General features: G+C 42.4%; 1 protein-coding gene across 3 annotated transcripts in view; it reads left to right on the top strand.

Annotated features, from left to right (window-relative positions):
- The window catches only part of PHKA2 (phosphorylase kinase regulatory subunit alpha 2), a 190070-nt gene that overhangs the window by 101931 nt on the left and 65750 nt on the right, over positions 1-22389 (top strand). For all 3 annotated transcript variants that reach the window (XM_040338217.1, XM_040338216.1, XM_040338218.1), the window contains exons 16-20: positions 7668-7777; positions 10151-10295; positions 13980-14058; positions 16515-16690; positions 19536-19712. In XM_040338217.1, coding sequence (XP_040194151.1) covers positions 7668-7777; positions 10151-10295; positions 13980-14058; positions 16515-16690; positions 19536-19712 — 687 coding nt within the window. The remainder of the gene's footprint in view (positions 1-7667; positions 7778-10150; positions 10296-13979; positions 14059-16514; positions 16691-19535; positions 19713-22389) is intronic.

Raw genomic sequence — 22389 nt, 5'->3', positions numbered from 1 at the left:
TACATCGGTTTTGCGCTGTACCTCATCTTTTTCATGCAAGAATATATGTATCTATATTTTTGGTACTAGCAGCATTTCCACTGTTTTTGGTTTAGTGCAGTGTTTTTTCCAATCATTTTTATTATTATTATATAGGATTTATGGCGCCAACAGTTTGCGCAGCTCTTTACAACATGAGGGCAGTCAGTACAGTTACAATGCAATTCAATACAGGAGGAATCAGAGAGCCCTGTAATATCGGCTTCTTACATACTTTTAGCATGTCTGGTACAAAAATACGTAATTCATAGGACACAGTGCACTATAAAATATTTCCTAATTTTATTAATATCAAAAATGCAAATAAATAGAACAATATAATTTTTTTAATTTTACCTAATTAGGTGATTGAAGAATTAAAGCCAGTGGTGTATCATCCATGTGTGCACACTTCTCCTCCTCTCCCTCCTGTGGCTGAAAAGCCATACAGGGAGATCAGTACTTGCAACTGTCCCTCCCCCCACACCTATTCACCACCATAAACTCAATACTCCTCCCCTTCACATACTACCCACCTCTACACCCTCTGCTCTCCACTCCTGCATATACTACCCACCTCCATACACTCCACACTCTTCTCCTGCACATACTACCTACCTCTATACACTCCGCACTCCTCCCCTGCACATACTACCAACCTCTATACACTCCGATCTCCTCCCCTGCACATACTACCCACCTCTATACACTCCGATCTCCTCCCCTGCACATACTACCCACCTCTATACACTCCGATCTCCTCTCCTGCACATACTACCTACCTCTATACACTTCGCTCTCCTCTCCTGCACATACTACCCACCTATACTACCGACCTCCATACACTCTGCACTCCTCTCTTGCACATAATACCCACCACCATACATTCCATACTCCTCTTCTGCACATACTACCCACCTCCATACACTCCTCACTCTCTCTCCTGCACATACTACACACGCCCGTACACTCCGCACTGTACGTGCCCTATTTACGTAAGTCATCTCAGACTCTATGAAACCATACCCACATTTAAGCCACGCCCACTATTTAGTGCAATTTAAGCCTCGCCCACATTTCATTTTTTTTTCTTTCTGTATTTCTGTCCATCTAGTCTTCAAATTTGCACAGCTTTGCCACACAGCACAGCTGTGTCACACAACAGGATCTGCAGTAGCAGGAAGGAGAAGCAGGAGACTGATTATGTAACCTCTCCCCCCACTGTTCTCCCTTTTGCTATTAGCATGTTCCGTATCAGCACATTTGCATGAAACATACCTGATTGGCTCCCAGTGCTGCCCATTGCTCTTCCAGTTCATGTGCTGCTGTATAGTAGATTGCAAGCAGCTCTCAAGTCAAAATCCCTGATTTTATTTTAAAATAATACACTTAAAGTAAGATAATACATAATAAACTTTTTGTTTAGTTTTGGATAGAGTGGAGAGGGATTAGAACACCTGTCAGTTTGTAATGCTGTCTTTGTCCCTGTTAAGGAGATTCTACCTCTCTATTTGTCCTGTTTACCATTATCATTAAAGGTGAAAGTAAAATAAAATTGGGTTGTCCCCGGAAAAGTAATAGAGGGGAAATATTCAAATCACTAGTTCTGGTAACCTGGGGGGCCACAAAGGATTCCCCTAATTTGCAGGGATTTCCTCTCTTTTTCTGTTTTTCGGGTGGGGCAGGAAGTGAAGGGAATTCTTCACAATAGGACACAGATAGCATTAAAAAAACCCTATAGGTGTTATACCCCCCTGTTACTCTATCCAAAATGGAAAAAAAAAGTTTTGCCTATAGTTCTACTTTAACCACTTCCCGCCCGGCCTATGGCCGATTTACGTCCGGGAAGTGGTTATGAAATCCTGACAGGACGTTCTAGAACGTCCTGCAGGATTTCATGCCGCCCGCGCCCGTGGGGGCGCGCATCGCGGCGATCGGTGATGCGGGGTGTCAGTCTGACACCCTGCATCTCCGATCTCGGTAAAGAGCCTCCGGCGGAGACTCTTTACCACGTGATCAGCCGTGTCCAACCACGGCTGATCACGATGTAAACAGGAAGACTCGCCGATGGCTCTTCCTCACTCGCGTCTGACAGACGCGAGTAGAGGATAGCCGATCGGCGGCTCTCCTGACAGGGGGGGTTAGCGCTGATTGTTTATCAGCGCAGCCCCCCCTCGGATCGCCACACTGGACCACCAGGGATGCCCACCGTGGAGCACCAGGGTGGGCAAAAAAAAAAAAAAAGCCAGAAAAAAAAAAAAGTCTAAAAAATAAATAAAAAAAAAAACAAAGAAAAAAGATGCCAGTCAGTGCCCACAAATGGGCACTGACTGGCAACAATCAGTGCTGCCACCCCAGTGTCCATCAGCGCCACCCCAGTGTCCATCAGCGCCACCCCAGTGTCCATCAGCGCCACCCCAGTGTCCATCAGTGCCACCCCACAGTGCCCATCCATGCCCAGTGCCCACCTAGCAGTGCCCATCTGTGCCACCCATAAGTATCCATCAGTGCCGCCCATGAGTGCCCATCTGTGCCGCCTATGAGTGCCCAGTGCCGCCCATGAGTGCCCATCAGTGCCGCCTATGTGTGCCCATCAGTGCCGCCTATGTGTGCCCATCAGTGCCGCCTATGTGTGCCCATCAGTGCCGCCTATGTGTGCCCATCAGTGCCGCCTATGTGTGCCCATCAGTGTCGCATACCAGCGCCGCCAATCAGTGCCACCTCATCTGTGCCCGTCAGTACTACCTCATCGATGTCCATCAGTGCCATCTCATCGGTGCCCATTAGTGCCGCCATATCAGTGCCCGTAATTGAAAGAGAAAACTTATTTACAAAAAAATTAACAGAAAATACCACCAAAAGAAAGCTCTATTTGTGGGGAAAAAAGGACGCCAATTTTGTTTGGGTACAGTGTAGCATGACCGCGCAATTGCCATTCAAAGTGCGACAGTGCTGAAAGCTGAAAATTGGCTTGGGCGGGAAGCTGCGTAAGTACCTGGTATGGAAGTGGTTAAAGTGGAATTTTAAAGTATTTACTCTACATCCAAGTTATAACATCCAAGTGAAAGATATAAAAGCAACATGTCAGAAAAATAAAATTCAAAAACAGAATCACTGAGTTGGAAAAGGGATCACCCCCCCCCCCCTTCCTAAAAAAGACTTGTAAACTCAGTCAGGTGTAGCTAATCACTTTCTCAATTGGAAAAAAAAGTCATTTTACTTTTGAACTGTGATCAGCTGTAGTCTTATTTATTAGCTCAGCATGAAAAGAGCTTTTCTGGAGCATGTCAGTCTCTGGTAGTGCAACTGAAGCAAACAATCAACTATGGATGGCAAGGCACTGTCACCAGGATCACGATAAAGTTGTGGACAGGCACAAGTCTGGAGATGGATAAAAATTGTTAAAGACTTTATCAATGCTTGGAAGGCACAGCGAAGTCTATTATTAAGAAGTGGAATGTATTTGGTACAACACAGACCCTCCCTGGATTGGGACATCACTCCAAACTGGATGAAAGAACTAGGAGGAAACTAGTCAGAGAGGCTACTAAGAGACCTACAGAAACCCTGAAGCAGTTGCAGGAATTTATGACAGAGTGGTCCTTGTGTGCATGTGGTAACAATATCTCAAATTCTCCACAAATGTGGCTTGTATGGGAGCCACTCCTCAAGAAAGGCCACATGCAATCACGACTGAGCTCTGCCAATACGCACCTTAAAGATTCTGTGGCCACATGGAAAAGGTGTTATGGTCAGATGAGACTAAAATTTAATTGTTTGGCCTCAACACCAAATTATATAAATAAATATATATAAATAAATAACACCATTCCTACAGTAAAGCATGGAGGTGGTAATATCCTGTTATTGGGGTGTTTCTGTGCTGCAGGGACTGGAGCATTTGTCAGGTTAGAAGGAAGAATGGATGGGGCAAATCCTTAACCTGCCTAGCGGTATTCCCGAGTGTGGCTCGGGGTGAGGTTTCTGTGCTATTATCGGTAACCCTGAGCCACACTCGGGATTCCCTCGCTGGATGCTGGAAGAGGTGACTTACCTTTTCCCAGGGATCCAGCAATGAATTTCCGCAGTGCACAGCGGCCGGATCTTACGCCGATGCACTGTGTGTTCCCCTGATTCCCTTCCCTGCGAGCGTCGCGACGCAGGGGGGCGGAACTGCGCCAAATTCAAACACAGTATAAAGTAAAACACACTGATACAATGTAATCCTATTGGATTACAATAACAAATAAAATACAGTGACCTTAGATTGCCCCCCAGTGCTTTCTGCAGTGCCCTTGTCTGCAGATTTACTGTACTTTGTGACTGTAAACTGCACAGCGACCATGGCATCAAAAAAGCGCGCCTCTACCTCAAAATCGCTATGCGACCTGCTGGAAAACAGCGACAGTGATACAGAATCGCTTGCAGAGGAGTTGAGTGACAGCGACTCGTGGGGAAGTTCGTCATCAGACGCAGAAAGTGATTTAACCGATGATCCTGCGACTGTGCCCTGCGATGTGTGGATTGGTGCTCAATTGATTGCGGTCTGGAGCACGTAGCGCCCCCAAGATTTCTGTTTACAGGAGCACCTGGGATCAAAGTTGATGTTGAGGATGACAATCCCTTGGCATACCTCCAATTTTTTTGGACAGATAAAGTTATCGCCAAAATAGTTTTGGAGACGAATCGCTACCAGGAGCAACAAGCTGCTACCCATCAGCGATTTTCAAGGCGCAGAAAATGGGAACCAGTAACCAGAGAGGACATCTGGAAGTTTCTTGGCCTTATAATTTTACAGGGAGTGGTGGGGAAACCCCTGCAGAAATGGTACTGGACAACCAACAAATTATTGGCCACACCTTTTTTTGGCACCGTTATGTCGGAATATAAATTTTCGCTGATTATGAAATATTTGCACTTTGCCAATAATGAAGACTTTGATGAGAGTTCTCATCCAGCTCCAAAGCTGAAAAAACATTGGGAGATTTACCAGCTTATTTTGAATAATTTTCAGCAGACTTATGTTCCAGAGAGAGACATAACTATTGACGAAAGTCTTATGGCCTACAAAGGTAGACTTAGCTGGATACAATATATCGCATCAAAGCGCGCTCGATTTGGCATAAAGTAATTTATGCTATGTGAATCCAGCTCTGGGTACATCTGGAATTCAGTCCTGTTCACCGGGAAAGGGACCAAATTCTGCCAGCGATTCAGCAGTTTTGGAATGGCAACCGCTTAGGTTCTTTCCTTGATAGAGCCATTGCTGAACCAGGGCTACTGTGTCACCACAGACAATTATTATACATCCCCAGAACTCTATGAGTTCCTTCTCCTGAACAAGACAGACGAATATGGGACCGTGAGGCCTAACCGACGTGACATGCCATCAACCTTTGCCAATAAAAAGCTTGGGGCAGGAGAAGTAGTTGCCTGGCAGAAAGGGAAAACTATGGCACTAAGGTGGCGGGACAAAAAAGATGTGTGCCTTATGAGTACCATTCATAACACCTTGACCGTTATGGTACACACCAAAGGTGGAAAGGGTGTGATGAAGCCAGAGGTTGTGTTGGACTACAACCACATCATGGGAGGTGTGGACAAAGCTGACCAGGCCATGACCTTTTATCCATCCTTTTATTCAGCCAAAATATTATAAAAAAAATTCCGGCATCTTCTTGAACAGTGCCTCTGGAATGCCTTAATTCTGATGAAAAAAAATAATTGACAGGCCTATGGTCCATGCGGACTTTGTGTGGAAGGTTGCAGAACTCATCTTTCTAAAGCACCAGACGCCAACGGCTGTAAACCGATCTGGACATTCGGCTGCTGGTGTTGTGAACCCTGAACGACTGACTGCTCGTCACTTTATGGACCACATTCCACCCACTGTAAAGAAGACAGCACCCACATGGATGTGTGTGGTTTGCTGCTCCAAGCGTGGCGACACCGGTAGAAAAATCCGAAAAGAAATGCGTTTCTATTGTCCCGACTGCGACGTTGGACTTTGTGCTGTACCTTGTTTTAAAATTTTCCATACCCGAGACATTTACTGACTAATGATATTGCACCCTTGTTTGACCCCCAAAGAAATCAGAGTTTTTGATTATATTATTTACTAAAATGTATTGAATAAAAAGTGTTATTAAATTATTATTTGTTATTATTTATTATATTATAATTTATGATTTTGTGTTTCAAACTTTATCATGCCCGAGAAGTCTACTAGACTCTGGTTTGGACAGATTTAGGTGAGTTATTCCTAAGAATTACAGGCCTGTAATCTAAAACGCCAAATTTCCATGCAAAATAATGGTACCGCTTTCAGCACCTAAAATCTGAAAGAATCATACCGCCAGGGAGGTTATGTAAAATCTGCTTTCCTCTGCCAGAAAGTTGTCAATGGGAAAAGGGTTTACCTTCCAACATGGCAATAAGCCAAAGCACACAGCAAAAATGCTCACGCGGTGGTTGAAGAAAAAAAGGCTGAATGTCCTTGCATGGCCTATTCAGAGCCCACATTGAAAATCTGTGAAATTACTTGAAGACTGCAGTCCACAAACGGTCAAATTTAACTGAACTTGAGCAGTTTTGCAAAGAAGAGTGAGCAAATATTGCAAAGTCTAGATGTGCAAAGTTAGTAAAGACATATCCCAACAGACAAAAGGCTTTAATTAAAGAAAAAGGTGGTTCAACATAATACTGACACAAGGGGGTGATCCTTTTTTCCAACTCAATGATTCTGTTTTTTAATTATTTGTATTTTTTCTGACATGTTGGTGTTATATCTTTCAGTTGGATGTTATAAGTTGCATTAGTAAATACAGCTGGATAAATGAAAACGGTGGGTGATTCTTTTCTATGCCCGCTATATATGTATCTTTTTTTATACAGCTTAGTTAGCTTAGGTGTTAGGAGTGGGGATGGGACAGTTTTAGGAGTAGTGAGGATTAAGCTGGTATTCCACTTTAATGATTTAGTAAGTAATACAGAGTTGCATTAATGTCGAAGTTTACAATTTTTTTTTTTTTATAAAAGCGGAAAAAATCCCTACAATTTTAGTCACATCACTTACCTGCAATAAAGTATGACTCTAATTGTGCAGACAGATGGATTCTGAAGACTTCCTCCCTGCATTCGCCTGTCCTCTTCCTGTATCTAAACTTCCTTCACTGCAGTGGTTAACAGCCTTGGGTCTTACAAATGGTCTAATGGGGACAAACTCCCTCCTTCTGTGGTTAAATACCTTTCTACCACAAGTAGACATCATAAGCAACCTTTCAATAAACACAGAAAATGCTCATCGATGCACATGGCTGATTTACTAACCTTTACACATTACATTGTCTGAATATTCACTCCATTTATCCAATCATGTGCAGAAGAAATGGGTAAAGAGGAATGTGCATTATATCTGATTGGATAACTGAAGAAAACGTGAACACAGTTTTTTGAGTGAAGCTTCTCAACACCTTTAGTAAATGAGCCTCTATATATGCAGGTTGATTCATGTAAATTGACAGAAATAAGCAATAAAGCAGCTTGTGTTTTTTTTAGTTTAATGGACCATTGAGAAATGATTTACCAATTGTCGTAAACTAAGTAATATTGTGCATGTAGTAAAAATCTTACTCTGCCCACGTTTACAGGCATTAATAGGGCCATGAAACTGAGTGGACGTCCTTACCGCCACATTGGAGTCCTGGGAACATCTAAACTGTACACAATTAGGAATCAGATCTTCACTTTTACTCCTCAGGTGGGTGTAAGAATACAAATATATCAGTAAAATCAGAGTTGTGTTTATGCTAACTAAATCAAAAGGTATAAAAGTCTAAGGCATTGTTCTTTTTTTTTGTTCAACCAGCGGCCCGATTCACGTTGAGTTATTGTATTGACAAAGAGCAAAATGGATTGGGGAGGGGACTTTTGAGGCACCAACAAAACACTTTAACATTTGACTGAATATATAAAAAAAAGGTTTTATTGATACAAAAATTTTAAAATTCATGTGAAGATAAAACATGTCGCAAACACAAAAATTTCATAGATTGAGACATATACTATTCTGATTCCACGTTTCGACTAAAGGCAAGTCTTCTTCAGGGGGTTCTTTGTGGAGGAATACAATGAATAGGCAAATATTTTTGTATAAAAAACAGATACAGATGCTGGTACCAGCTCAACACACATCCAAGAATCAGGGGAAAGTATTCTTGTTGGTCCCTAAAAGGATCACAGATGGCCCACTGTATGAAGCCCCAAATTATTAGATGCATTAAGGAGGAGATAATATAACTCCATTTTTCAATGCTTAAGAGCAGGGCACATTCATGTGGGGATGACAGCGCAATCCCAGATGGATAATGGTGGCCAAAAGGAATCTGTCTTTTCAGGTGTAGAGCAGCAATCCTCCATGTGTTACAAGGGGATCATCCCCCTGTAACACATGGAGGATTGCTGCACTACACCTGATTCTTGGATGTGTGTTGATCTGGTACCAACATCCGTATCCTTTTTTTTTTTACAAAAGTATTTGCCTATTCATTGTATTCCTCCACAAAGAACCCCCTGAAGAAGACCTGCCTTTAGGCAAAACGCATAGGGGTATTGCTGTAAAGATATGTTAAATCAGAATAGGATATGTCTAAATCTTCTGTTGTAGATATGAAATGTTTGTGTCTGCAACATGTTTTATCTTCACATGAATTTTAACAAGTTTGCATCAATAAAACCTTTTTTTATATATTAAGTCAAAGTGTTTTGTTGGTGCCCCAAAAGTCCCCTCCCCAATCCATTTTGCTCTTTGTCTATTTTACTGGGATGTGGCATCTGTACAACACTTGGACTGCTAGGCTTTCTTGATAGAATTTTAAGTTATTGTATTGTGTATTGTGGGGAGACTTCCCTGTCTTCAGAATACACTGATCAGCACTGCCAGTGGCACTAATCGATCAGGAAAAACCTACAGAAGTCAATCGGCAGATCTACTTCTGTACCACTAGCCTGCCCATACTTGGATTAAAATTTGGTCAGTTCAGCAGAATTTCAATCCATGTATGGTCTGCTTTACCATAGCCAAATTTGTGTTTGGTCTTGCAATTGTGTTTTTAATGAGCAAACTAGGGGGCAGATCCACAGACAGAGTACGCCGGCGTATCTACTGATACGCCGGCGTACTTTCAAATTACCCACGTCGTATCTTTAGTTTGAATCCTCAAACCAAGATACTACGTCATCTGGGTTTGATCCGACAGGCGTATGGCTTCGTACGCCTTTGGATCGTAGATGCAATAATTCGGCGTCCGCTGGGTGGAGTTCGCGTCGTTTTCCGCGTCGGGTATGCAAATTAGCTATTTCCGACGATCCACGAACGTACGCGCGGCCGTCGCATTCTCTTACGTCGTCTTAGTCGGCTTTTTCCGGCGTATAGTTAAAGCTGCTTTTTTTGCGCCGTATAGTTAGATTTGCCATGTTAAGTATGGCCGTCGTTCCCGCGTCAAAATTTGAATTTTTTATTTTTTTTGCGCAAGTCGTCAGTGAATCGGGATGGACGTAAGTCACGTCTAAGTTTAAAAAATGACGTCCTTGCGACGTCATTTCGCGCAATGCACGGCGGGAAATTTAGAAACAGAGCATGCGCAGTTCATTCGGCGCGGGGACGCGCTTCATTTAAATAAAACACGCCCCCTAATCGCTGATTTGAATTACGCGCCGTTACGCCGCCAGAGATAGACTACGCCGCCATAACTTTCGGCGCGCAATCTTTCAGGATTCGAACCAAAGCCGGTGAAAGTTAGGGCGGCGTAGTGTATCTCTGATACGCTGCGCGGGTGCAGATCTCTGTGGATCTGCCCCTAGGTTTCTTTGAGGTGGATGAGGCTGACATCAATACATCAATGGCTTTGTACTTTCCTGCTTATTACCAAGTTGGAGGATCTTTATCAGGTTTTGATATACACGTGTATTTCCTGACAGAGCCAAATTAGTATCATGCAGGTGGCTTCTGAACTGGTTGTGATATGACTGGATCAACAGATGGGGTCTACGAGAATTGGTCATTTTATATCTATCATTAACTAAGATGTACAGTTCATTGTTAGTGTTCAATGACATCTCTTTCCTTCCATAGTTTACAGACCAGAACCACTTCTATCTGGCTTTGGACAGCAAAATGGTGGTTGAGATGCTCCGTACTGAATTGGCTTACCTGACCTCTTGCTGGAGAATGACAGGAAGACCTACCGTCACGTTTCCCATTACCCATTACATGCTCAGTAATTACTCTCATAAGTATTTTTTAACAAAACTGGTATTAATACTGATAACCGGTGTGTGTGTGTGTGTGTATACATATATATATGTATAAAGTCCTGATCAAAAGTTTAAGACCATTTGAAAAATGGCAAAAAATCATATTTTACATTGTTGGATCTTAACAAGGTTCCAAGTAGGGCTTCAACATGCAACAAGAAGAAATGAGAGTGAAACAAAACATTTTTTGAGCATTCAATTAATTGAAAATAACAAAAAAACTGAAACAGGCTGTTTTTCAGCAGATCAAAAGTTTAGGACCACATGCCTTTAAAAGGCCAAATCTGTCCAAAGATGTGGATTCATTGTCGTTTTCTGTCAGGTAGTCACACGTTTTGATGGCAAAGACAAAAAAACTCTCCCTTTTTGAACGTGGTCAGGTTGCTAAACTGCATAAGTAGGGTCTCTCATCAAGATACTGGATGATCCTCGACCCAAATTAAGGCCCTTACTGGTGCTGACTGCAGCCCCATAACCATCAGACAGCATCTGAGACTGAAGGGCTTCAAAAACAAACAACGTCTTTAAAAACCTCGTCTCCTTGAACGCCACAGAACTGCTCGTTTGGACTTTGCAAGAGAGCACCAAACATGGGACATTCAAAGGTGGAAGAAAGTTTTATTCTCTGATGAGAAAACATTTAACCTTGATGGTCCTGATGGTTTCCAACGTTACTGGCATGACAAGCAGATCCCACCTGAGATGTTTTCTACGCGCCACAGTGGAGGGGGCACCATAATGGTCTGGGGTGCTTTTTCCTTCAGTGGAACAATGGAGCTTCAGGAAGTGCAGGGGCATCAAACGGCCGCTGGCTATGTCCAGATGTTGCAGAGAGCATTCCTCATGACTGAGGGCCCTCGTCTTTGTGGTAACGACTGGGTTTTTCAACAGGACAACGCTACAGTACACAATGCCCGCAGGACAAGGGACTTCTTTCAGGAGAATAACATTACTCTTTTGGCCCATCCTGCATGTTCCCCTGATCTAAATCCAATTGAGAACCTTTGGGGATGGATGGCAAGGGAAGTTTACAAAAATGGACAACAGTTCCAGACAGTAGATGGCCTTTTTGCGGCTGTCTTCACCACTTGGAGAAATGTTCCCACTCAACTCATGGAAACGCTTGCATCAAGCATGCCGAAGTGAATTTGTGAAGTGATCAACAATAACGGTGGAGCTACTCATTACTGAGTTCATGTTTGGAAGTTGGATTTCTGTTTTGGGGGGGTTTAGTTTTTTTTTGGAGGTGTGGTCCTAAACTTTTGATCAGCTTAAAGCGGGGGTTCACCCTTAGAGGGCACTTTTTAGCCTTAGATTCCTGCTCGTTTTGTCTAGGGGAATCGGCTATTTGTTTTAAAATATGAGCAGTACTTACCCGTTTACGAGATGCATCCTCTCCGTCGCTTCCGGGTATGGGCTGCGGGAATGGGCGTTCCTTCTTGATTGACAGTCTTCCGAGAGGCTTCCGACGGTCGCATCCATCGCGTCACGATTTTCCGAAAGAAGCCGAACGTCGGTACGCAGGCGCAGTATAGAGCCGCACCGACGTTCGGCTTCTTTCGGCTACGAGTGACGCGATGGATGCGACCGTCGGAAGCCTCTCGGAAGACTGTCAATCAAGAAGGAACGCCCGCTCCCGAAGACCCATACCCGGAAGCGACGGAAGAAGATGCATCTCAAAAACGGTAAGTACTGCTCATATTTTAAAACAAATAACCGATTCCCCTAGACCAAACGAGCAGGAATCTAAGGGGAAAAAAAAAAATGTAATAAATGGGTGAACTCCCGCTTTAAAAACAGCCTGTTTCGGTTTATTCGTTGTTTTCATTAAATTGAATGCTCAAAAAATTTTTTGTCTCACTATCAGGACTGTATATATATAGATTTATATATACAGATATATATATATATATATATATATATATATATATATATATATATATATATATATATTAGTGAGTAAGGTACATTGAATTGCCTGCTGGCTTCTACTAATGCTCGATGGTTCCTAAAGTAAGATTACTACTCATAATGGCTCCAAGCATTACAAAGGTTTCTTACTCTTGCTCATGGATTCTCTATTCAGATTACATTACAGTTTAGTTACGTTATATGCCAGGTTTGGGGGAATTTGCCTTTCTTTTTAGAGATTCTACAACACAGAGCTTTTATAAAAAATAAATAAATAAAGGGGGGGTTGCCATCCAGGGCTCTGGGGACCTCCGTAAGCCTTACAGGTGTACTGCCTGTACCTCCCTGATGGCATCCCTGGTTATGGCAGGTAATCTGACACTAGCTGATGCTGGCTGGGTACACTAACTGACACTGACATCAATGGTGACACCATAGGTGTGCGCAGTCTATTTCATTAGGGTGTGCACCCCAAAGCTCAAACACACACTACTGATCACTCGCAATGTTAATTCAGAAAGGAAAGGGGATGGTCAGTTACATATTTACCGGCCCCTTCCTGCACTCATCCTCAAACATCCTTGCAGCAACAGATGGCAGGACAGAAGGGAAGCTGGTAGCACTGCAAGGGGAAGGAGGGAGCCAGAGAAGTAGGGGGAATCTGTGCTGGAAAGGGTGATTAGGGTGTGCCTGGGCACACCTGGCACACCCTGTGCGCATGCCTATGGGTGACACTAATACAGTGAACAGTGCTAATACTATACACTCTCACTGTACTAGTGTACAGTGGCTGTAAAGGGGTTAACATCTAGGGGCAATCAAATCAATTATATATTTTTTTTGTACTAGTATTGGTGGTGATCAGTGACTTATAGTGAGACTGTGATAGTTATGGTGGGCAATCTGACACTAGCTGATGCTGGCTGGGGAGGGAGGGGTACACTAACTGACTAACTGACATCAGTGGTGACACTAATACAGTGATCAGTGCTAATACTATACACTGTCAATGTACTAGTGGCTGGAAAGAGGTTAACATCTAGGTGCATTCAAATCAATTATATATATTTTTTTCATACTGGTATGGTGGTGATCAGCGACTTATAGAGGGACTGTGATAGTTATGGCGGGCAATCTGACACTAGCTGATGCTGGCTGGGGGGTTTGACTAACTGACACTGACATAAATGGTGACACTAATACAGTGATCAGTGCTAATCCTATACACTGTCACTGTACTAGTGTGCAGTGGCTGGGAAGGGGTTAACATCTAGGGGCAATCAAGGTGTTAAATGTGTGCCTGACAATGTGTAATATGTGTATTATGTGCTGCTTTTACTAAGTGATCTTGCTGTTTTTTTCCCTGCTTTGTCACCTGTCAGTGTTCGGAGCTCTGTGCTGTTTACAACACAGAGCTCTTTCTTTTTCATTGGCTGGGATCCGCTGATTGGCTTGTGCTGTAACAAATCACAGCACAGCCGGGGCAGATACAGATACTGTACATGATCCAACGTAGAGCGGGCGCCCCGCAGCAGTATATCTGCGTGAGATGGTCGGCAAGCAGTCAATTGAACAAGCTAAAGTTAGACGCTGATTGGTTACTATGCACAGATTTTGTGTGCACCAGTTTTAGTAAATCTCCCCCAGTAAATCAAGTGGGTTTTTAGGTACATTTGTTGTGAATCTTGTTTACTTTTTTAATGAACAAAAAAAACTTTTTTGTATATTTTCTCTAGATGAGGATGGCTCTGACATAGACCCTGCTATTCTGTCAACTGTTAGAAAACTTGATGATGGATATTTTGGAGGAGCAAGGTACATAACCTACATTTAAAGATGTATTTACACAAAAATAAAGTCAAGCCTTGTTTGTCATGATGTGTTTAAAAAGTAACTGTGCCATCCAAAGCAACTACAGTAAAACCTTGGATTGCGAGCATAATTCCTTCCAGAAACATGCTTGTAATCCAAAGCACTTGTATGTCAAAGCGAATTTCCCCATAAGAAATAATGGAAACTCAGATGATTTGTTCTGCAACCATTTATTCATAAGTCCTTCAGTTTATAGTCCAAATAAAAAGATTATAGCAATGTGATAGGTTGTGTAACCATAAAATGTCCATCCACAAATGGAAGAATCCACAAGGGGATTAGAAGAAAAATCCATCAGGAGCCACAGAATATAAAAGAGAAGAGAGGCGCCTCTAAGTGTAGCAATATGTTGCTAAACGTTGTACTGTACCTTCAATAAATGTAACCATATTGCTACACTTAGAGGCGCCTCTCTTCTCTTTTATACTCAGTTGTGACATGGCGGTACTTGTATATCGACATTGCTTGTATATCGATATCGCTTGTATATCAAGTCAAAATGTATTTAAAAATGTTGCTTGTAGTGCAAAACGCTCTCAAACCAAGGTTTTACTATAATCAGATTCTCTTTATCCATCTCCCAATGCAGAAAAAGGGAGAAATGTATTAGCTGCTGTAACAAGCGATAGCAGATTCCTTTTAGGAGCCTTTGTAAATTAGGCTAAAACTTCAGATGATTAAAGGGACACTGAAGGTTCATGTTTTTTTACCTTAATGCATCCTATGCATTAAGATGAAAAAACATCCGACAATACCGACCCCCCCCTGTTTTACTTCACTAAGCCCATTCACCTGCTGCACTCTCCCCCGACGTCGTCTTCGCCGCTCAGCCTGGACGTTGATTGGCTAGAGTGAATGGATTGAATGCAGCGCAGCCATTGGCTGCGCTATAGCTGCCAGCTGTATCACAGGAACGCACCCGCAAGAACTAACCACCAATGCGAGAGAGCTGGCATTTAGATGTTTAGTTCTTGCAGGGAGGAGCTGAGACACCCACCGAGGGACCCCAGAAGACCAGGTTCAGGGGCCACTCTGTGCAAAACGAGCTGCACAGTGGAGGTAAGAATAACATGTTTGTTATACTTTGCCTTTACAACCCCTTTAATCTAGCCATACACTGCTCGAATTTTGCCTGCAAAATCAGTTTAAGTTCAAAGTGTGTCTGGCTCTGTTGGCAAAAATCGATTGAGCTGGGTAGAAAATTCTCAATTGAATAGTGAATGTATCTTATCAGTTGCATTTAATGTTCAGGTATTCAGGCATTCACATGTGTCCTGGCTGCTTGAATACAATAACTGGCAGAGGAGATTCCGCCATTTACGCTGTTTAGCATGGATGGTGGAAGCAAGTTTCTTTTGGGCGCTGAACAAGAAAAATCTAAAAGTAACTTTTCTAAGAATTTCCTGGTCTGAATATGTTGTACTATATGTTGTAATATGTTGGCCGATTTATGTGGGATGTTTTTTTATATATATATATATATATATATATATATATATATATATATATGTATGTATATGTTGTATTATTATATTATAAGTCCAAAATTGACCAGGCCAGATTTCAGTCCAGGATAAGTCTATTTTACACATCAAACCTGTAATTACATGTTACACATCAAAAGAGGCTTGTCGATTGTCAATAGGCAAAGAGACAGGATGAGTCTATTTTACACATCAAACCATTAATCAGGCCACATGTAATCTAATTACATATTAGAGGAAGCTTATTAGTATGCAAGAATGCAAAATTAGGAATAGGTGATGATTGAAGCCGTCTCTGGCTGGGGTCATTATCTGTCACTCTGAAAGACAGGATGTAGATCAAAGATGGCCAATCAAATTGCTCAGCTATTCAGTGGATAGGGAATATAATCCTGGAGGTGAGTCTTGTCACTCAGAATATTCTCTGTATATTCTCTGTATGAATATGGCACAGGTCTAGAAGTGATGAGAATATTCTCTGTAAATTCTCTGTATGAAAATGGCACAGATCTAGTCAGATGGGACTTTGAACTACTCTGTTGGATTTGTATCGTCTGTGGAATTTGGACTTTATTCTGTATTGGAAGTCAAAGAAATGCACTCTCTGGAGAGCCTGGTGTGTTGCTGCGGGACAATATAATTTATAGTCATCATACTAACATATCAGTTATCTACTCCGGACTCCACTATATATGACTTCACTACACATACATGTCTGCATAGCCAGCCAGGCAACTAGCATCTTCAGAGGAGTTAGCCATTGCAGCCCCTCATGAAAGGTTGACTTTATACTGTAGACAGGATAGCGCTGTTGACAGCTTTTTTCATTGGCTGACATAATCTGTTTTTGCCTTCTGCCCTTGATACATGTATAAGATTCTCCAGGTCTAACTAATAAACATATTTTTATTTCAGGGTAAAACAAGGGAAATTGTCTGATTTCCTTACCACCTCCTTCTTCACTCATCTGAGTTTCCTGGATGTTGACTGCGATGAAAAGCTTTTGGATGGAGATAGCGAGGGATACTATAGCCCAGACAATGACTATGAATATGAATTGGCTGGATTTCAAACAGAGCCAACAGAAAATGGTAGGAAATGGTGCCCGTATTCCCTGTTTTTTTTATTGTGGGTTTGTGTATTCAGAATTTGAGCTTATTTTTTTATTTATTCAGATTGTGTTGACATCTTTCTCACTATTTTACAATGATCATTTAACCTGTCACTTCTGTCTCTGTTCACCTGACCCAAAGAAACTTACAGTCTAATATCTTCACCATTATGAATGTAAAAAAGGGAAAGGGGTAACTAAGTGTGTATGAAATCACAGCACTGAAACACAGGATCTGTACACATTTCTGATTGTTTTACAATCACAAAATCTGCAGCCCAGAGGAAGTTTCCTTAAAGTTAAAGTGTTACTAAAGCCACAACATTTAAATCAGTCTGTATATGCAGTAAAGCATGCTTGTTATACTCACTGTGTAATAATCTAAAGGGTTAATCCTCTGCATTGTTTAAATCATTGATCCTGTCTTGTCTGATCATCCCCTTCTTTTATCGTTCCCCAATTCATCTGCTGATAGAACATCTGCACATGCTCAGTTTGTTGTGTATTGCTAGACAGGTTGTTTTTTTTTTTGCATGTGTGCATGTGATCAGCACAGGGCCAATCAGCATTGTCCAGACAGAGTGTCAGGGGTCATGCAGCCTCATAGGACAGTCAGAGGAAAATAAACTCTTCCTACAAGCTTTAACCAGACACTAAACCCACAACAGAAAAATCAGTGGGCCAGATTCACAAAAGGGATTTGACGGCGTATCTGCTGATACGCCGTCGTATCCCTGTTTCTATCTATGCGACTGATTCATAGAATCAGTTACGCATAGATATCCCTAAGATCCGACAGGTGTAATAGTTTTACACTGTCGGATCTTAGGATGCAGTACCGCGGCCGCCGCTGGGGGGAGTTCGCGTCGTAAACCAGCGTCGGGTATGCAAATTAGCAGTTACGGCGATCCACTAAACTTTTTCCCGTCGTTACGTCGCCGCAAGTGTTAGTTTGCCGTCGCAAAGATAGGGCACCTTTAACAAAGTGTAAAATTAGTACACCATGTAAAAGTATACTCGTCTTTCCCGCGTCGCTTTTTAATTTTTTTTTTTTTTTTTTTTTTTCCCGGCGCAAGTCTTTTTTTTCACGCCGCGATTCACAAAACGTCGGTGCGTCATAATTTCGCGCAAAGCACGTCGGGAAATTCGCCTAATTTAAATGGTACCCGCCCCATTTGAATTGGCCCGCCTTGCTCCGGACGGATTTAGGATACAACGCCGCAAATTTCCAGGTAAGTGCTTTGTGGATCGGGCACTTAGCCAGAAAATTTGCGGCGGTGTAACCTAAATCGGTTATGTTACGCTGCGCCCGGGCTACGTGAATCTGGCCCAGTGTGTATATGCAGTAAAGCATGCTTGTTATACTCACTGTGGAACCTAAGGGGTTAATCCTCTGCATTGTGTAAAAATGCTGTTTTATCCTGTATGCACAGATCCTCCTCTTTTTCCACTGACTCCAAAAATGTCTGAATAAGACAGAGTAATGCCTCGTACACACAACCAGTTTTCCCATCGGGAAAACTGCCATGACAGCTTTTGGCCGGGAAAAATGGCCGTGTGTATGCTCCATGGCAGTTTTCCCGACAGAAAAACCGGCGGGAATCGTAGCAGGAGAAATTAGAACACGTTCTCTTTTTTCCTGCCGCGATTCCCGGTGGTCTTTTTCCTGGCAGTTTCCCTATGGGAAACACTGCGGTGGAGCATACACACGGCCTTGATTCCCGGCCAAAGCTCTCATTGCAGTTTTCCCACTGGGAAAACCTCTGGTGTGTACACAGGGAAAGTGACCGAGCAGGTTCTCGATTTTTTCCCGGCGGACGCCGAAAATCCTGATCCTGTGTACGGGGGCATAAGTGGAGTCAGGCTGCACATGCTCAGTTTGGTATGTATTGCTAGAGAGTTTTTTTTTCTTGGGAGAGTTATGTGATCAGCACAGGGCCAATCAGCACTGTCAAGACAGAGGTTCGGGGGTCCTGCATCCTGATAGGACAGCTAGTGCAGTATGAAAAGCTCCTTCTACAAGATTTAACCAGGCACTGATAGAAGTCACAAGACTGCCATATACTGCTGATGAGAAAATGTATTTAGCAGTTTGTAATTAATAAAACTATTGCATTTTCATGTTCCGTGTATTGTGGGAGACCAGATATAGTGAGTGCAGGCTCCTGAGTTTAGTAACACTTTAATGAGTGCAATGTATTTGCATCCATTTTATAAATATAATGCCTAAATTGAATCTGTGTAAAACACTATAGTGTAGAGGGAAACAATGTTTGGTGCCAGGCTTTCTAGGTGGTAGTTGTACATTTTGGAAAGCCTTACTAATGGGTTTGAACTCAGGTTAGCCTGGGTGGAAAATCTTGAAAATTTCTGCCATGGCGATTTGTCAGAAAAATCTTAATGTCTGCACAGTAAGACAAGTCGGTAAGATTGGGGTAGTAGTTGGTTTTTCCCTGTTATAGCAAAGATCACTATGGCGGCCTTGTACACATATTGGGGGAGGGAAACCATCAGATCCCAGAGCTTTATTATTAGATGCCTCTTTCCGTTACCAGGTCCTCCAGAGTAAATGGGGCATCCAGAGTTATTTTAGCTTTTGTCTGACTGATAAGATAATGGACTCACCAGCATTAGATGCAAACAAGACTGATTTATAATAGAACACATTATATTTGGGGCTACCGACATCCATTTGGGTGGTTTCGGGGCAGCAGACTGTTGTGGAAAATCTATATTTATGTGCCTCTTATTATATACAGTATGTCAGTCCCATCACAAAAGCAGTATTGACTTTTGGAAAAGTAAATGTTGACAATTTTTTTCAGATGATACACAAGATGAGCTGGACCAGTACATAAATCAACTACAGCAAAGTGTGGCTTCTGCCACTCATTTGCCCCCTTTAGTGGCTAATTCGTCAAATCACTCTGCCTTCAGTGCCCTGCACTCCACCCGGGATATTTTCTCCATAATGGCCAAATCTAAAGGCCTTGAAGTTCCAAGTAAGTCATTTGAGTGGTGAGTGTTGTTCTAAAAATGGTCCAACAAACACGCATTCACACTCCCAAGACAATCCTGATAACAAATAAATAAAGAGAAGGCGCTAACATACTTGCACTAAAATAGAGCTTTATCTTATTGCCAGGTATTTAACAGTATAGTTGGATAAAGAGTTCCTGGCCAATAGATAATCAATGTAGAGGAACAACATTTTGCCACCACACACACTGGGCCAGAGACGTATACCATTGTGCTGCTTATTTCTCGTAATGAAAAAGAAAATTAACTCCAAAAGTGTATATCTTACCTGTGGATTACATTGTAGCTTTAAAGTGGATGTAAACCCTCCATACACCCAGTGATCAGCCTCAGATAATACACAGAGATGAACCAAATCTCCCTACATGGGTTTAACTGTATATTTGCTGTATTCACATTTATATACTGTTTAGAAAGTTCAGATCTGTTAGGAAATGTTCTCTTCCTGTTTAACACAGAGTGTGATGTCTGGGCATACAGCCAAGATAGCTAAATTTGCTGATTGGAGGAAAGGCACACACCACCTCTCATCATAGGCAGAGACTATCAGAGGTGTTTTGTAATAGGACCTGCTCCCTGCTAATCTATTTTAGCAACCTCCCCGGACAAAAGATCCAGGCTGCTTTTGTCTAAAAAGGCTGAGAATTTGTCCCGAGTTATCAGGCTGATAACAGAGGAACAGTTCATGAGAGAGTGATGGGACATAGTTCATTGAAGATCGATAACAAAATACTGCAGATATATGTGCCCAGCTCAAATTTCATGAATCAGGTTTACATCTACTTTGAGCAAACTGTCAGTGGTCCACCATCAAAAAATGTAAATATGAATTTTAGGGGGACTGACCCTTCATCATAATTCATCATAATGGAACCATTTTAGTATATTACTTTAATGCAGGCAAGTTGCACATATAGTAATAAATGTGCTTTTTTTTTGGCTGTACTGCCAGCATACGCAGAGGAGCCCTGCTTTTCACATCCTGCTTTTCTGTTGTCCCACTGACTGTGTCTCTAATCAACATTGCTCGCAATCCCTCTGAACAGCGCTGTTGATTAAGCCTCGTACACACGACCAAGGAACTCGACGGGCGAAACACAACGTTTTGCTCGTCGAGTTCCTTGTTCCTTGTTAGGCTGTCGAGGAACTCGACAAGCCAAGTTTCTCCATTCCCGTCGAGGAAATAGAGAACTTGCTCTCTTTTTGGCTCGTCGAGTTTCTCGACAGTTTCCTCGACGAAAATGTACACACGACCGATTTCCTCGGCAAAAAAATATCCGAGAAACTCGGTCGTGTATACGAGGCCTTAAGAGTAGTGGTCAGTGAGGTGTATCAGAGAGCTGGGCTACTGCTTGTGTGTGAGAGCGTCAGTCTGACATTCCTGTTTTTTTTTGTTTTTTTTTATATATAACTTTTGCTGTAGTACTTTACAGATAAAAAGAGGCACATTAATCACTGTTTTTTGTAGATTGACTGCAATATAGTAATAAACTAGGGTGCTCAACTTGTATGTATGTGTATGTATGAAGGTGACTTAGGGACCTTACAGTAGATTGTAAACTCCTTGAGAACAGGGAATGATGTGAATGTAGAGTGAGGAAAATATTTATTTGATCCCCTGCAGATTTTGTAAGTTTGCCCACTTACAGAGAAATGAAAGGTCTATAACTATTATCGTAGGTGTATTTTAAATGATAGAGACAAAATATCAACCAAAATCTAGAAAAACCACATGATACAAATGTTATAAATTGAGTTGCAGTTCAGTGAGTAAAATACGTTTTTGATCCCCAAGCAAAACATGACTTAGGGCCATATTCTCGTAGATTTCCGGCGGGCGGCGCGTAAGCCATTTACACTCCGCCGCCCCAACCTACAGGAGCAAGTGCTGTATTCCCCAAACACTTGCTCCGTAGTTTGGGGCGGCGGAGTGTATTTGGCCCGGCGTATCCCCACGTATCTCCAAGGGGGCGGCTTCTATTTAAATTAAGCGCGCCCCCAATTCTAACGAACTGCGCATGCGCCGGGCTTAAAATAGCCCTGTGCGCATGCTCCAGTTCTCGGCGTAAAACGTCAATGACGCCGACGTGTGCGTCATTGACGTAAAGTCGTATTCAAGAACGACTTAGTAAAACGACGTACCCGACGGGAAAACACGACGCGGACCCGACGCCATACTTAACATGGCCTTTGACCGCTCTTTGGTCTTGTCCATGATGGTGGGTTTGAATGGAAGAAAGACATCCTGTGGACAAGAGTCTTTTATACACATAACGAGTTGTCGTTAGGAGCAACTTCTTAAATTGACAAGACTAATCTGTGTACCACATGAGCACATACTGTAGCCAGTCTGTCGGAGCCAGAATTATTGTTGGTTGGTAGGGGATACTGTACTTATTTTATTCACTGAACTGCAACTCAATTTATAACATTTGTATCGGGTGTTTTTTTATCGATTTTTGATATTCTGTCTCGATCATTTAAAATACACCTATGATAAAAATTATAGACCTATGACTCTAATCAGGTGCTTCAAAAAAACACCCCCGCCACTGGAATTTAGGTTTCCGAAAAGGGTCCGGACTCCTGAATAGGGGGTGGCTGCCATAGATCTATCAATTATTCATAAAGGGGGATGGC

This window comes from Rana temporaria, chromosome 2 (genome assembly GCF_905171775.1).
Source record: "Rana temporaria chromosome 2, aRanTem1.1, whole genome shotgun sequence".
NCBI lineage: Eukaryota > Metazoa > Chordata > Amphibia > Anura > Ranidae > Rana > Rana temporaria.
Note: the sequence above shows the minus strand (reverse complement) of the source record. Positions and strands in the feature narration are given on the sequence as shown.